This window comes from Anthonomus grandis, chromosome 8, assembly GCF_022605725.1.
Source record: "Anthonomus grandis grandis chromosome 8, icAntGran1.3, whole genome shotgun sequence".
NCBI lineage: Eukaryota > Metazoa > Arthropoda > Insecta > Coleoptera > Curculionidae > Anthonomus > Anthonomus grandis.
Window position 1 is genome coordinate 26,078,427 of NC_065553.1, and position 17,146 is coordinate 26,095,572.

At 34.5% G+C, this 17,146-nt stretch overlaps 1 protein-coding gene across 1 annotated transcript in view; it reads left to right on the forward strand.

Annotated features, from left to right (window-relative positions):
• The window catches only part of LOC126739394 (nuclear pore complex protein Nup153), an 84,578-nt gene that overhangs the window by 7,234 nt on the left and 60,198 nt on the right, over nucleotides 1–17,146 (forward strand). The window contains exons 4-7 of the mRNA XM_050445059.1: nucleotides 6–1,378; nucleotides 2,194–2,355; nucleotides 2,412–3,357; nucleotides 13,063–13,351. Coding sequence (XP_050301016.1) covers nucleotides 6–1,378; nucleotides 2,194–2,355; nucleotides 2,412–3,357; nucleotides 13,063–13,351 — 2,770 coding nt within the window. The remainder of the gene's footprint in view (nucleotides 1–5; nucleotides 1,379–2,193; nucleotides 2,356–2,411; nucleotides 3,358–13,062; nucleotides 13,352–17,146) is intronic.

The window sequence follows — 17,146 nt, forward strand, 5'->3', positions numbered from 1 at the left end:
TTCAGGTATCAGTCAACTTTTCTCAAATAAAACATCAGAATCACACAAAAATTCCAATTTAACTTCGCGGATGCCTTCATTTAATTATACAGCCTTTGGTTCTACCTCTTTTGAAGATAGAACCTTAACATCAAAAAGAATACTCTCTTCTCCATTTTACAATGGACCAACAACATATGGAGGGGCCTCAGCTTACAAGAGAAGTAGAATTGTTCCTCAAAAAACCCATAGGAAAAGTGTCAACATCAAGCCTGTAAACCTGGTAGAAAAGAAACCAGATCAGCACCTGGGAAATACTGCTCGAAAAATATTGGATGTTTTAGAGCAATACAGCTCTCCTGTAAGTGATGCTAAAAAAGTCCCAGTCACTTCAAAGAAACATAAAAGCGAAGGAAGTCTTTCAAGGTATATTGGGGCAAACCCCTACCTTGTCAAGGAGACCAGAAATGCTTCGACTAGGGAATTACAAGTCCCTAGCGTAAGCTCATTAATAAGGGGCAAAAATAAACTTCAAGAATCAACTGAAGCAGCCAGACAAGTAGCCATGCAAAGCAAACCAATTAGTGAATACCAGATTCCAGTTCACAAGGAAAATGAGAAACACACCAACAAAATGAAAACGAAAATCAGCTCTGTTAGGCAAAGGTTACACGTGGACGACTATGTAACTGAAGTCAGGTTAAATCCAGTTAGTTTGCCTATTAAAGACCTACCGAAATTCGACACTCCTATATTCGCCCCTCCAGTAAGCACTGCGCAAAAGGTTCCAGAAGTTGCAACAAAACATTCAGAACCTGTAGAAAAACCCCAAAATAGTCCAAACTTAGAATTCAAATTTGCCGCACCGCTGGTTTTAGCAGAATACCTGAAACCAATTAAGGCACTGAATAATTTCAAGTTTAGCGAGCCCTTAGTAAAAAAACGCCGAAGCATTCACGATCAGGACAAAGATGACGGTCCTAAACCAAAAAAATACAACGGGAATATGAGTCAATTATCTAAATCAGAACCAATGTGGGAATGTTCGGCATGCTGGATCAAAAACCAAGGCGATCAAGTGAAATGTATCGCCTGTCAAACGGCTAAATCTAAACCGAAATTGGTTAGTGAACCGGTTTTTCCCTTGGTGCCAAAGATGCCTGCAGCAGACACTTGGGAGTGTCCCACATGTATGATAAGGAACAAACAGGATTTGCTGAAATGTGCTGCCTGTGAAGAAAAGAAGCCGGGAAGTGAAACGAAGTCCAGTACTGTTAAGGTGCCAGAAACTATAAGCCAGCCTATGGGAACGTTTTCATGGCCAGCGGGACAGAGCGGCACTAAGGCAGCCGAGACCACTTGGGAATGTCCTATTTGTATGATCAGGAATAAGCCAGAGGTTAGTAGTTTATCTATTTATTAACGGGCTTAACCCAATAGTGCAATAAAATTATTTATTTTATTTATTCATTTATTTATTTATTACACTCTCACAAACACATTGGAAATGTAATTACATGTTAAGAGTGCTTACTAAGCCAGTAAAGGCGCGAAAAAGAAAGACTACAACTAAAATATACTAACTAAACAAATTAACAATATTAAAAAAAATATAAAAAACATACCATACCAGGTTCTAAAACAAATATGTGTACTACTTATACTTTGAACTACCTAAAATCACAGATCTAATTTGTCCTACAGAACTATTGGAGAAATCTATATCACATTTTTGTATATATTCATTACTTTGGTCCATCATTCGATTTATAGGTGAACTACTTGGAGTTAAACATTGGAACAGCTTTTTTTTCTTATTCTTAAGTTTACTTTAGAAACCACAAAAGTTATGTTGTTAATTGAGGAACATTTCTTATACTTTAAATTATTGACAATATTATATAATAATAATAATAATAATAAATCATTTTATTGTTCCATAACATTTACATAGTTTATAATATTTACATACATATAATACTGGAACAAAAGGCTTTTTATTCAGCATCCCTCCCAAGGAAGGGGCTGTTAAAGCCCATTATGTTGGCACCAATAAATGAATTTGAAAAAAATGTTGCAGTATTCCAAGTAATCTACATTGTAATTTTTTTTCTTGATTTTTTTTTATACACAGCTTTGTAAATGAAAACATAATGAGCTCTTTATACAATAAAACAATTTTTGATTTGATTTGAACTTATCTTCAACTTTTAGGTGCAGAAATGTGTTGCATGTGAAGCACCCAATCCCAAATCCCAACCGGCTACTACGGCCCAACCGGCTGCACCCATTCAGCCTGTTGTACCCGTTCAACCAGCCGTAACCTCAAACTTTGGTTCTCAATTTAAAAAGAAAAGTGACGAGTGGGAATGCGGGGTAAAAACTGAAAATAAATGCACCATAATATCTTATTAAAACCATATTTATTTTAGGTTTGCATGATAAGAAACAAAGCCTCGGATAGTAAATGTCCCTGCTGCGAAACTCCAAATCCTTCGGCAAAATCATCGGGAACCTCGGATGGGAAAGAGAAATCGCCGCCTAAATTTAACTTTGGCATAGACAAAGCCGCGACGGGTAATTTTACGTTTGGCATTCCGCCTCAGCAACAAGACTCGACCGCTCCGAAAACGAACGCTTCTCTGATTTTCGGGGAAAACCGTAAACAACCCGATGACACGTCCGCTAAAACGCCTTCGTTCAGTTTTGGGGTGCCTCAAAATAAGGAGGATACACCAAAAGACCTCCAAAACGAGAAACCAGAGGAGCCTAAAAGTTCTTCCACATTCAGTTTTGGGACGCCAACGAAGACCAGTGAGAAAACAACCGAGAAAATGTTTGGTGCTGCTGAAGAAAAGAAAGCGGAAATTGTACAGAAAACTCCGGAAACGAAAACGAGTGACGCTGCCCAGAAAACCACTCCGTTGTTCACTTTCAGTTCAACAAGTAAAAGTGAAGCAAAAGTAGAACCAACAAAAACCGTTTCTACACCCACGTTGTCGTTTGGTGCAACCAAGAAAACCAGCGAGAAAGAAGAGCAAATCGCTAATAAACCCACGTTTTCTTTTGGGGAAACCAATAAGAGCAACAACGTGACGGAAACGTCAAAAAATCCAGCACCCACGTTCAGTTTTGGTTCGCCGAAAACCGCCGAAAAAGAAAACAAACCGAGTTTCGGTTTTGGAAAAACTGAATCGAGTGACATCAATAATAAGGTGTCGACGTCCTCCGGTTTTTCGTTTGGTGCGGTCGGTGACAAGACTGACCTGAAGGCAGTCGGCGGAGAGGCGAAAGTTAATCCGCTCCTTAAACCTGGGGAAAAGTTACCGGAGAAGGCTGTCGTGGCGCCTATCGGGTTCAGTTTCGGCCTGCCCAAAGGTAAATATTTATTTAATCATTTATTGTTTCACGGAACACAGTAATTGTAATATTTACATAACTTAGAACATTGGCTAGAATTACTAAACAACAACTTTGAGTTCAACATGTGCACAGGGGCAAGAGGAGTGTTTTGTTTACAAACATATTCATTGATTCTCTGTTGTCAAGTTTTCGCGCATTTTCAAAATTGGAAATTTTCAGCTATATATCAACACATATAATAATGTTAATTTAACTTATTGATGTAAGGATTTGAACTAAAAAATAGATATATCTGTAGTATTGGGAATACTAATAAAATAATGAAATCGCGGGAAGTGTGGATTTTATTCACAAAAAGTAAAATATTCATCAGCGAGTTAACTCTTCGTCATGTGATCTAACACTCAATTTCGTACTGTCGAGATTTGGCGCCATCTTTTTATAATTCTGGGTCGCATCTAGGTGCTTGGATTTTTGACCCGCTCGGAGAGTAGGAACCGACTGGTCGGGATAGGTTTGGTCGCATGTATTTATGAGGTCTGGGTGTGATGTTATTGGACGCGAGCCTGCGGAGCAGACCACGCTCCCCCAGGATGCGGAACTTTGAGCTGATGATAAAAGGTCGGGCGGGGTGTGAACGTAACGGTCTTTTACGGTACTTTATGCTGATGTTATAGGTTTATGACGGTTAGATAGGGTTTTGTGTGGATTTTATGTTTTTAGTATAAATGGGGGGTCCGTTAAAGTTAGAGGGACGTCTAAAAAACGATTTTTTTTCGAAAATTTTTACATAGAATGTTGAGTTTGAACATTTTATTGATAAAAAGTGAGGATGAAGTAAAAAAATGCAAAATTTAAAAAATTATAAAGTATTTTCTACTTACGTATGATTCACAATTACACCCGGCTTAACTACACTTTATTTGCGACTAGGCATCACGTTGACCATTATATATGCTATTAATTTAAATTTAAAGCCTTAAGTAACAAAATTCTGCAACTTAGAAGGATTTACATCACTTCCTTAGGTGATAAACACAAATTTCCACACGCAAATCAGGAATATCAAATATGCAAATACGGTTTTATTCATAAATAAAACTGTCAAAATGTCACATATTTATTGGGAGTGGCTACTGTACTAGTACGATTATCGTAATTTTCTGTCCTGTCTCATTATAGGTAAGTATTTGTTTATTTATATAATCATAAAATATGCACACGGGGCGGTAGCCCCGTGTGCGCATACAAGGCGGGCGCACATGGGGCGGCAGACTGTGTGGTTGGCGCACATGTGGAGTTGGCATTGCAAAAAGGGATTGGAACCTTGGGTTGGCGCTAAATAGTGGGTTGGGTAGTCGTTTGAGCCCTACTTAGGGAATGGGATAATAGCTAGAAAATGGGAATTATAGGCACAAACACGCGGGGCTCCCGCCCGCGTGTTTGTGCCTATAATTCCTATGCCTTATTCCTATTCCTAATGCCTATAATGAATTTAAAGATATTTATTGTTTTGACTATAAGTTAATGTACATTAAACCTCATCGTTATTATTTACTTATTAATAATTAAATATCTTAAATTATGTTTTTTTTTCAAAATGTTTATTTTTATATATAAAATTACATAAAATATCAAATAATTTAAATAAATAATACCTATTTTTTAATACCTGATAAATGTATTTTGTTCATATAATGTAAAATCTAACTAGGTATATTATGCCTTTATTATCTAAAATTGAGTCCACAGCCAACCTATTCAACTAAAAAGTGTTCGAGGCAAAACCAAAAAATACTACTGGGGACGTAGTGAAGCCACTCCCATTTTCGTCAATAAGGTTATTGTTTTATATTTCGTGTGTGTAAATTACAAAATATGTAATTATAGGGGTACAAAGTGATTAGGAATCCTATAAATTTACAATTTTAGCACCCAAAAATTTCCAAAATTGCCCCAATATATATATTTTCCAATTATAGCAAAATCAAGAGCTAAAAAACCTTGTGCAAGCCGGCAATAGTTACGCATTTAACGTATGTAGAAAAACCTTCATAATTTCCAAAATTTTGTATTTTTTCCAATCATCCTCACTTTTTTATCAATATTTTGACCACACTCAACATTCTATGTAAAAATTTTCAAAAAAAAATCGGTTTTTAGACGTCCCTTTAACTTTACCGGACCCTAAATGGGAACTAGGATTTGAACATGTTAGTAAGGAAACGAATGGACACTGCGAGAACTTAGACCTCAACTCCAAGCAATAGCTTAATCGCCGGGTTAGCATTTAATTTTTCAAGTTTTGCCATCAGGTTGTCAATTTTCTTTTCCAACATCCCGTCAGGCAAACTTAAAAGATTTAGGAGGTTTGTGTTTTTGATTGGAAACTCGGGACGTTTCATAATAATAATAATAATAATAATAAATGCCTTTATATTACGAAAATAGTTACAAAAGTTATTAACCAAAAATGCGGCGAGATCTAGCCTGGGGCTACTCTATCTTAGAGGGGGCTTTATCATGTGCGATGATAAAGTGCCATCCTTTGGCTTCGCCCTCCTGGTGTTAGAGTCCGTGTCGGTCGTTTTTCTCAAGGTCTCAGCGAAACTTTTTTTTTTTGGGTTTTTTTTTGTCGCTACCGCAATTGCAACATTCTGCCGGGGTTGCTCTGTTCTTGTCGCAGTTTGCGTAAAAGTGATCGCCCTTGCATTTATGGCAACGCGGCTTTGCGTTGCAATTGTTCATGACGTGACCATATTCTTAGCAGCGATGACACTGCCCAATTTGCCTCCTATTCTCAATGGTATGAGTCCTTAAGCGCTCGACACGGACCCTAATGTTTAAAAGGTTTTCAATCTCAAACACAGCCTCTTGCTCTTTAGGAACGAGGAACCTGATAACCTTGTTATAGTTCAGCACCTCCTCGAGCTTTCTATTCAGGTCGAAGATCTGCTTCTTGAGAGAATGGTTTTCCGAGATCATCGAGTTTATCTTATTTATCTTGTTTAGGGCCGTGGGCCTTCTGCGGCCTGGGCCGGTTTTAAGCCAACCCAATTCCTCAGGCTCAGACCCCATCATTCTGAGCTCCTCCTCAACTTCTTCCAGTTTAAAGTTTTGGTCAAGTCCTCTCAGGATAACATTTAATTTTCTGCCTTCTTCAAGGAAAAAAACGATGGAATTCCATTCCCTCTTCCTTAAGGAGTCTTGTGAGTTCTCTATCTCTCTGTACTTTTGAAATTTTAATTTTATTTTTGCAAAATAAATGGCCCAGTGGGACACAAAATATAAGTGGGCCCGGGACTTTAGATATATTGAGATCAACTTTTTTTCCCTTTCCCACTAAGGATAGGTTATTTAGGGGCATGTGTAATGGATTTTTGGGATTTTGAATGGGATTTACGGTTGGGTTTTGGTTAGATTCTGACGATGTTGAGGGGGCAGGCTCCCTGTTTGATGTTTTTACTGGGTGAACCAGTTCAGGCGCCAGCTCACCTCCATCCTGTGAAGACGGAGACAGGCTCGCTGGTTCGTCCCTGGTTCTTTTTCTCTTTTGTTCTTGAGGATTAATAACCGGACCGCCCAGAACCGTCAGATGCTCTTCGAGTTTGGCATTTTTGTTGATTAGGGCGTTGTTTTGGTTCAACACCCCCTCGAGTTTTCTACTCAAGTCAGAGATCTGCGTCTTAAAAGAATGAGATCAACGATTTTATTTTATACTGTAGGAGTTCGATTGTCTCAGTGAGTTGCGAATTTTTTAGCTTAATCTCGTAGATTTCCTGTTCTCCTCTCTTAATTCGCAGATCTCTTTCCTGAATTTCTTCCTCGAATTTCCTTTTTCGTTCCTCAATGAACCTCTGCTCCGCACTCTGAGGCGGCGCTTTGCCAGCTCGCAGGTCGGGGTTTGGAGGGGTTTTTGTTGTTTGGAAAGTCTAGGATCAATGCGGGATTGTAATGACGGTTTTTTAAATTTTGAGGAGTCATCCGAAGTCTTACCTCGCTCTCAATTTATGGGTATTTTCTACAGTCTTTATATTCTAATATTCACACCTGTACTCGCATCCTCACGCCCTACTGGAAATCAGTAAAACCATCATAACTCAGTAAAACCTATCATAAAATAATTTAATTTACAATGTCCTAGTATAGGACCCTATACTATACCTATAGTAAGAAGGTTGTTACTATTTACTTAGTTTTTATTACATGCTTATATTCCTTAATTCTACCCTACGGTTTTTCCCGGATTATTATTTAAGTTTTTTATATTTTTATGTCTTTAAAAACCCTCGCTACTACATATGTTATTCTAAGCGCAAAAATAACATCTTAAGAGCAAAAAAAATTATTAACATTCTTTAAATCGCTTCTAAAAAATTTGAAATGGCAACACCGCAGGCAAAAGCTGAGGTCATCTTGCGAAATGTCATCTTGACAAACGGCTTTGTTTTTACATTCGGCATATGTGAAGTTCTGTGTCATCCATCATATCAAGGGACAACCGTCGTCATAATAGAATAATAAAAACTTATTGAGAAATCTATTATATTTATGAAATGTTTAATTTCCATAAAAATGCTTTTAATTAGGTAAGTACCTTTACTCTAAGGAAGTACGTTAAAAAAACTCATAAAGAGTTTATAAACGGTAATATTGTTTATAATTTAAAGCATAATGTATTAATAATAAATATTTATCATGTAAATATTTTTTGACGTCACTGGTTCCTTGTGTCGGTGGAATTAACAATGCGATCGAGCGGCGTTGCAATGTTGTTTCCTTTTATCATATTTTATGAGAAGAATATGCTTCATATTTTATTAAAGAAGAATATTATTATTTTGTCAGAGGAATATTATTACATTTATGTTAAAATAAGTGAGAAATTTTTATGATATTATAAAGTGTTTTTTTGCCATTTCTACACAAGCATTTGGCATCATTGCATCAAAGATGTTGCAAGCAAACAAACGGCCCATAGATAGTTCTAGGGCAAGGCTAATTGTAGCCTTTCAATGTTCTAAGTTACATAACTTAGCATAGTATTTTCTTGGTTATACAATGGGCACTATAGAATGAAACCATTCGGTTACTTTCACACAATAATACTGTTTAAGCCGTAACCTAAATAAAAATATACATGACAAATCTTGGTTTCAACCGCTTCTTTCACTAGGCAACCATATACCGGGTAGTGTATCACCAAGCTGGCCATACCGGGTGGTGCGTCGCCGAGCGGAACATAGGAAATCCCATGTAAATTTTAAGGGGGTCAATTATTGGTTTCCCTGTACATTTTATAGAAAAAAATTAAGATAACTTTTTAAAGAGACCAATCTGGCAAACCCTCGTGCAAAGTTTCAAAAAATTTTAATAAGCGAATCTTGAATTATTCAATTAAATGTAATTGCAAAATTACCAAATTTTTGGTTCAGGTAAAACCAGCCACCAGCAAACAATTTGCTATAAGGCTTTGTCAAATCTGACGTACAGCCGAATACAAGAAATATTTTTTTTTTCTTTCGTTTTATTAATCTCACAACCATACATTTAAAGTAAGACACGTTAACATTATTTTTTTATCTAAACTTTTATTTAATATAACGATGAAGTTAAACCAATAACAATTATTATTATCGATTATTAAAAAAATAATTTTATCATACTTAGAATTTAATAAAACCAATAGCAGTATCTGAAATATTTTCAATTTATTTTCCCATCAAGCCTATCTAGTCCATTTCAACCATTAAACCTATTGTTAGTAAATTCGAGTCCAAAGACATTACAATAAATAATTGTAAATGCTTAACTTAGAAGATCAAAAATAGATCCGAAAAAAAGAGAGAACAGAACTCTTAATATTTTATTAAGTGTGGAAAAATAAAATAAATTACAATAACTTTTTTAAAAATAATAGAGAATTACATAAAAACATCAATTAATCAAATGTTCAAACAACCCCCCAATAACAGCTAAACAATATCCTAACTGATCATAAAATTCATTTCTAACGTTACTAAGTTGATTTTGGGAAATTTTATTACATTCTAACGAAATAGCGTTTTGTAACTGGTTTAGATTCTCAAATTTTACACTTTTATAAATTACACTTTTTAAATGACCCCACAAAAAGAAGTCATTCGGTAAAAGATCAGGTGACCTGGTTGGCCAAAGTATCCGGTACTGTGGACCAATAATATTGCTGTTAAAAGCATTTTCGGGTCCGGTAAAGTTAAAGGGACGTCTAAAAACCGATTTCTTTTTAAAAATTTTTACATAGAATGTTGAGTTTGAACATTTTATTGATAACAAAAGTGAAGATGAAGTAAAAAAATGCAAAATTTTAAAAATTATAAAGAATTTTTTACTTACGTATAATTCACAATTACACCCGGCTTAACCACACTCTATTTGCGACTAGGCATCACGTTGACCATTATATATGCTATTAATTTAAATTTAAAGCCCTAAGTAACAAAATTCTGTAACTTTGAAGGATTTACATCACTTCTTTAGGTCATAAACACAAATTTCCACACGCAAATCAGGAATATCAAATATGTAAATACGGATTTATTCATAAATAAAAAAGACTGTCAAATGTCACTTAAGATTAGTACGATTATCGTAATTTTCTGTCCTGTCTCATTATGGGTAAGTATTGGGATGTGTGGGACTGTGTGGTTGGTGCACATGTGGAGTTGGGATTGCAAAAAGGGATTGGAACCTTGGGTTGGCGCTAAATAGTGGGTTAGGTAGTCCTTTGAGCCCTACTTAGTGAATGGGATAATGATTCGAAAATATGCCTTAGTCCTATTCCTAATGCCTATAATTGTTTTGACTATAAGTTAATGTACATTAAACCTCATCGTTATTATTTACCTATTAATAATTAAATATCTTAAATTATGTTTTTTTTTTTAAATTAAATCTTATTATATATTAAATTACATAAAATAATTTAAATAAATAATAATTAAAATAAATAATACCTATTTTTTTAACACCTGTTCATGTAATGTAAAATGTAACTATATTATGTAAAACCTACCTTTATTATCTAAAATTGAGTCCACAACCAACCCATCTAACTAAAAAGTGTTCCAGACAAAACCAAAAAATACTACTGGGGACATAGTGAAGCCACTGCCATTTGTGTCAATAAGGTTGTTGTTTTATTTTTCTTGTGTGTAAATTACAAAATATGTAATTAAAAGGGGTATAAAGCGGTAAAAAATGCTATAAATTTACAATAATAGCCCCCAAAAAGTTTTTTATAATAATATGTTTTTTATATTAATATAATATATATATTTTTTAATTATAGCAAAATCAAGAGCTAAAAAACCTTGTGCAAGCCGGCAATAATTACGTATTTAACGTATGTAGAAAAACCTTCATAATTTCCAAAGTTTTGTATTTTTTTAGTCATCCTCACTTTTTTATCAATATTTTGACCACACTTAACATTCTATGTAAAAATTAAAAAAAAAATCGATTTTTATGGGCCGGGCATCCATTTGGTACCAGATCATTTGATATTCCTGAACAACTTATTCCAAGGCGGGTCCAATTTGATTTTGAAATAAGTCCAAATAGGTTTCAGCTGTGATTATAGTCCATAAAAAAGGGTCCAATGATATGGTGTCCGATAATTCCCACGAATACATTTGTTTTTTGGGGATATTGTATCCGAGTATGAACAAAGCGATGTTCATTTTCTTGGCTCCAATACCGGCAATTCTGAACATTTGGTTCATTATTGAGGGTAAATGTACATTCATTGGTAAAACAAATATTTCTTAACAAATTCCTATCATTATTTGCTCTTTCCATCATTTCAAAACAAAATGCCATTCTTCGCTCTTCATCTCCTTCCTGCAGCTCTTGATGTTTTTCGAATTTATATGAATAATATTTGTGTGTTTTTAAAGTGCGCAATACCGTTGTATGATGTTTATTTACCTCTTGCCCACGAACCCTCGTACTAACCATCTTGTTTTCCTCCACAATCAGTAGAATATTAAGATCTCTGTTCTCTCTTTCTTCGGCTTTTTCGATATCCTGAGTTGAACATTTACAATTATTTATTACGGTACCTTTGGACACGAACTTATTGACAATACAAATAAGTTTAATAGTTGAAATGGACGGAATGGGCTTGATAGGGAAATAAACTGAAAACATTTCAGATACTGCTCTAAAACTGTTTCCCGCATAATGCCACTTAATTATTTTTTCGTCGATTGAATAATTTATACTTGTTTTCAAACATCGACTGTGACTGTAAGGGTTTGCCAGATTGGTCTCTTCAAAAAGTTATCTTAATTTTTTTCTATAAAATGTACAGGGAAGCCAATAATTGACCCCCTTAAAATTTACATGGGTTTTCCTATGTTCCGCTCGGCGACGCACGGTACGCCGGTATAAAATCCCATATAAATTATGATAGTTTCAAATATTGACTACCTGTATATTTTAAAGAAAAACTGTATTAGACTTTTGTAAAGGTGCGAGTAAGATAAGTTAACATACCCAATTTCATTACTTTTTATCAAGGACACTTCTCTGTTTGCTAAACGTGTGTACCAAAAATGAATGAAAACTAGTTTCTGAAAGTTGCCATGGACATGACATTCTTCGTTAAATTGCCTTCGTATCTGTTATTTCATACTCCCATCAAGATTAATTATTTTACGATATATCCTGACATGTTTTTTAGGAAAGTGCAATTCGCATACATGTTTACCTCTCGCCACTTTCGAAATCTATGATTCATCCTGCACAAACGAAAGAAAACGTAATTTATGCGAAACAGTTTTTGATATATTATAAAATTCCGAAGAACACATGAAGAATTAAAAAAAATTATTCATACTTATATAATAATATACTGACCTGTGGAGTCTTAAAAAGAGTTACAACCTTTTTTTTTTTCTTTTTTCCCTATCAGAACGAGAGCCAATCGTGCAACCGCGGACGTTAAAATGCCTGATTCCCATTGAAAATTAATTAAAAAAGGTTATTTATCAAAAATTAAAATGAAAACTTTTGAAAACATCTAACTAACGCGAGTGAAAATAAAAACAACGAGCAGAGTAGCCAATCCAAGCGAGGGACACTTTTGACCATTAGCGCCGATGTGGCTACTCGACCAACCCAGTTAATGTTCAATTTTGCGTACGCGTCAACTCATTTGGGAAGCCCGGAGATCAGCCTCCTTATATCCAGTCGCCTTGCTTTTTATTAAGTAATTTTATAAATATATGCAACTATAAATGCGTTCTTGTTTGTATACTTACAAACAAGAACGCAAAACAAAAATAGTTTTAAATATAAATACAATTTTTTTTTAACTGATACATTAATTTTTTGTAATTATTCAAATGCTCAGACAATGCTCTATTTACCGCCAAACAATATCTTAATGGTTTGTAAAATTCGGTTTTTATGTTTCTAAACTGCTAGGCAGTTATTTGATTAAATCTCAAATTCCTTTTCAAATCTTATCAAGGAGTGTGCAAATTAAGAAATTGTATTACATATAATTGTAATTACATATAATTTTAATCGTATTATATGTATGTGTATGCATCAAAAGTTAATAATATAGAGCGTCCTAGTAAAAAAAATGATATAACTACCTGATAAAGAATTGATACTTTTAGGTTGCTGCAGGAAAATCAATTTCTTGTAATATAACAATTGATTTTTTAGCTTCGGAAGTTGTTTCCTCGGCTCCCGAAGTGTCCAGCACGGATGGTACGCCCAATAAACGAACAAAACCGTTAGAAAGTGAGGCGGCGCCGTTAGCAAAAGTACCCAGTTTCGGCTTCAAGTCTCCAGTTACGAGAAACGGTGACGTGACCAAAAGTGAGCCGACACAAGGCGGCTTTAAGTTCACATTTGGAAGTAATGCGGGCCCAACTTTTGCCAGCGCGGTCAGTCAGCAGCAGGCGGATAGTTCCAAACCCGTCGCTCCCATGTTTAAATCGACTGGAATCAGGTAAGAGATGAAATTGTTGATAGATTAGATAATGCGTCAAATTTTATTAGTGTATACGTAAATCGTGAACCGACACTGTCAGTGGCGGTTCACTATTTACTTGATAGGTGAGTTACAAAGTAATGTTTTTGGACCCTTTTTTCCTTTTAAAAGAAATATTTAATGTTTTTTTGTTAAATATGGTATTGTATATAAGTCATATTTTATATATTTGATGCTTTTGGAGTATTTATAATTTTATTCCAGGCATTTCAAATAATTTTCAGTGTCCATTAGGAATGCTATCTTTTACAGTGGAATTGAAATAAAATAAATTTGTGTAAGTCAAAATTAAAAATTTTATTAAGATTGAAGAACTTTTGGATTAGAACTAAATGCGTTTTGATGAGACAGGGCAGATATTTTGAAAGAATCGTTGTCCAACTTATTTTTTTTTTGATCTACTATTACAATTTCATATGCATGGCAGATTTTCTTCAAATGCAAGTTTCTAAAAATTTTTTTTTTTCTTCTAACGAAGTTTCTAACTTGTTTTTGTATGACAAAGACGTTATAATTTGAGTAGTATTTAATCGAACATCAGTTTTTATACTTTTTAGCACGTTTAAAAACTGGGTGCAGCAACAAAAATACTTATTGAGTATCTAATCTTTAGCATCTAATAAAGTTAATATTGTCAACTGTTTTATACTAATCTGGAAAGCTATTTAAATAATAAAGCTTCTAAAAACTGTTTGAACTTCATATTTTATAATATGACAAAAGCTAGTGAGCATAAAATAAAACAAAAATAGGCTTCACAAATATACTTTATTGTCTTCTATTTATAAAACAAAAAGAACAAAAAATGCCATTTTTAAAACAGTATTTGAACCACAAAACAAAAAAGAGTGAACATTAAACAAATTATTAATAAGACTTCAATAAATTAAAAACATCACTGAATTACCAAAGCAGGTTTGGATTTTGATGGACGTCCACGCTTTCTTTTTTGTCCAATATGGATATTTTTTGCCTCTACACGCGGAACTTTATATTTTAATCTAATTGCTAGGCCCACAAGATGTTTGCACATATACATCTTAAAAAACTGTGGACAATTGCAGCTACCATTCATCCAATCATCTTTTTCTTTGGGAATTGTTACTCTCCAAGTGGAAAAAAAATTCTTTGAATTCATCAAAAGTTTCCCAAGGTTTTTCAGCCTGAACATCCAATACTTGACCTCCTGGTACTATATAGACATTGTTCTTCGTGTCAGCATCTAACACCTTTATTTTTTTGTCTAATTTTGCCCATTGATATGCTTTTGTCCAATCAGGAAGTTTAATAAGCGGAGTAATTGAAAAGGACTCCTCTGTAGTTTTGCAGGACCATTCGTTAACCATCTCCGATGCGATAACCAGAAAACGAGACAAAGGAAATCTTTCCCTTAATGTATTCGCTATCTTTTATGATTCTATTAAACGATTCCAGTGCGTTGTTTGTGGCTGGTCATCCTGGGGCAGCACCTAGGTACCAATTGCGATTTTCAGTTAACCACTCTTCTTTGAAGTATTTAATAAAATTAGTTTGGGGTTTCCATTTCCTCATAAAAAGCTGTGATGCGCTAGTAAAATGTTCAGGAGAAGTAATGGACTGTAAAGCATCAATGTCTTGTAATATATTCTTTCGGGCGTTTTTGTCTGAGCAAATTTGTTCAACCTGGTTTGCATTTTTGTTTTTGCATGTGCCCAACACATTCTCACAATGGGTTCAGGACCAAAGACTTCTGTAAAAGCATTTTGGATGCTCTTTGCGGCATCACAAACTTATACCGACGGTTGTAGAGAATGTCCGTATACAAACAAAACCTGTTCTTTTAAACTATTTAATAACATGGTAAAATCTTCCTGAGGCTCGTTTGTCGAAACTCCTAGACATACCGGATCAAATTTTCTATGTTTATCTGTAGTTCCTACAACTAATACCGGGAACCCTTGCCAAATCAACTTGTATGTCGCATCAGCATGGATAATATTTGCATGACGTTCTGCTAACCCCAGTAAATGTTTTGTAGACAATGCAAAGCGAAAGGACATTGGTTCATCCTCGAATATATAATAAGAAAGTACAAACACTTGGTGTATGTCCTCGGGAACTGCTGTATGATTTAATATCCATCGCTCCACTTCTCCTAGACTTATAGTTGAGGAACCGTATTTAACACGTCTACGACTTGATAGATAATTGTTCAATTGTTTCATTGATGGTAATTTTACTCCCTCCATCTTACTAAGATTTTTTGAAATAGCTTTAGGCTTCAAATGTAAATCAAATAGTTTGTTTATTTCTGTCTTAACTTCCTGACCTATTCCGTAATCAGAACGAATTCCAATCGACTCGTGGTTATGGGCAGCCTCTACACGATAGAGCAAAACAGCATTTGATGTCGCTTCAAACAGTAAATAAATTTGTGCCGCACACGACGCCGAGGGCCACGACGTTTTACTTTGTTACAGCGATAAAACCTTTTCTTTCCTTCTTCAGTCATATGTGTTATTAAAATAGACCAAGTATTTTCTGCACGAACAACTTCCTCCGCTTCTTTAACAGATGCAAATTTTCTTACAAAGAGCCACTGCTTACTCTAGCCACGCTTTTTTTTGTTTCTAATTCTTCAATCTCCGAATCACTGTCCGAACGATATGAAGGAATTTCTATTTCATTCTCCATTTGAATATTGTCATCAGAACTATTCCCGGGTAAAACAGTATCGAGTTCCATGATTATTTAATGTTTAAAATGAATAAAACGGTGCATAAAACAACTGTTTATACTACTGAAATATTATATACACCATAACCAATAAACGTATATGGGAATCCCAAACGCAGTTAACTGTCGCTCCAGTAAAAAACGCACGTTGCCGGATTTTTTTGTAATTCATTAACGAAAGCTGTTGCCCAATGCAAAATAAAAACTTTTAAGAAAAAAAATTGATGATTATATAATATTTTCGTTGAAATGAATTTGAAAATTAGATGCTCATTTAGAGTTTTTGAGGTTTGGTTGGTATTTTGGTAAACTGGTTTTGAAAATTAGAAGCTCATTTAGGTTTTTTGTAAGCTTGGTGTATTTTTTGGTGCCTGCTTTTGTTGGCAGATTAAAAATATAATGATGTCTTAAGTTTGTTCACCAATAAATTTATTTGATATACAGAAATATAAAAGTTGCCATGTTAGTTAAAATAGTTACCGCATTTTGTTATACATCCATAATATTTGATGCTCATTTAAACATTTTCCTTATAATTTCAGACTTAGAAGAGTTTTTTCCACGATTAGTTACTTTTTGTTTTGTTTATATGGTTTATTTAGCCAAAAACTAATACAAGGTATACAACAAGGTTACTTAATAATTACCATATTACATTTTTAGAAAAGGAATTGAATAACTAACAAACACTATACAATTACCACAAACATATGTATATTATACAAACAAGAAACGAGACACAAACCAGATAAAACCTGAAAATTTTTTTAGAAATAAGTGGTTTACTATACTAAATTTATGATGAAATTATGTCTACAAGCCCCTTTAAAAAACTTTATACTTTCGATTGTTTTGATTTCTATTGGCATTTTTATGAAAGGGACTGGGGAAATCGCAAAAAGCAACACAAACCTGGGTGATTTTGACAAGTTAGGTAAAGTGGAGGCAGGAACATCATCAACATATCTGGAGCATCCACGTTAGGGATCATTATTGGAACATGGCGGGTCAGTAGATTTAGCATTTTTGTTAATTTGA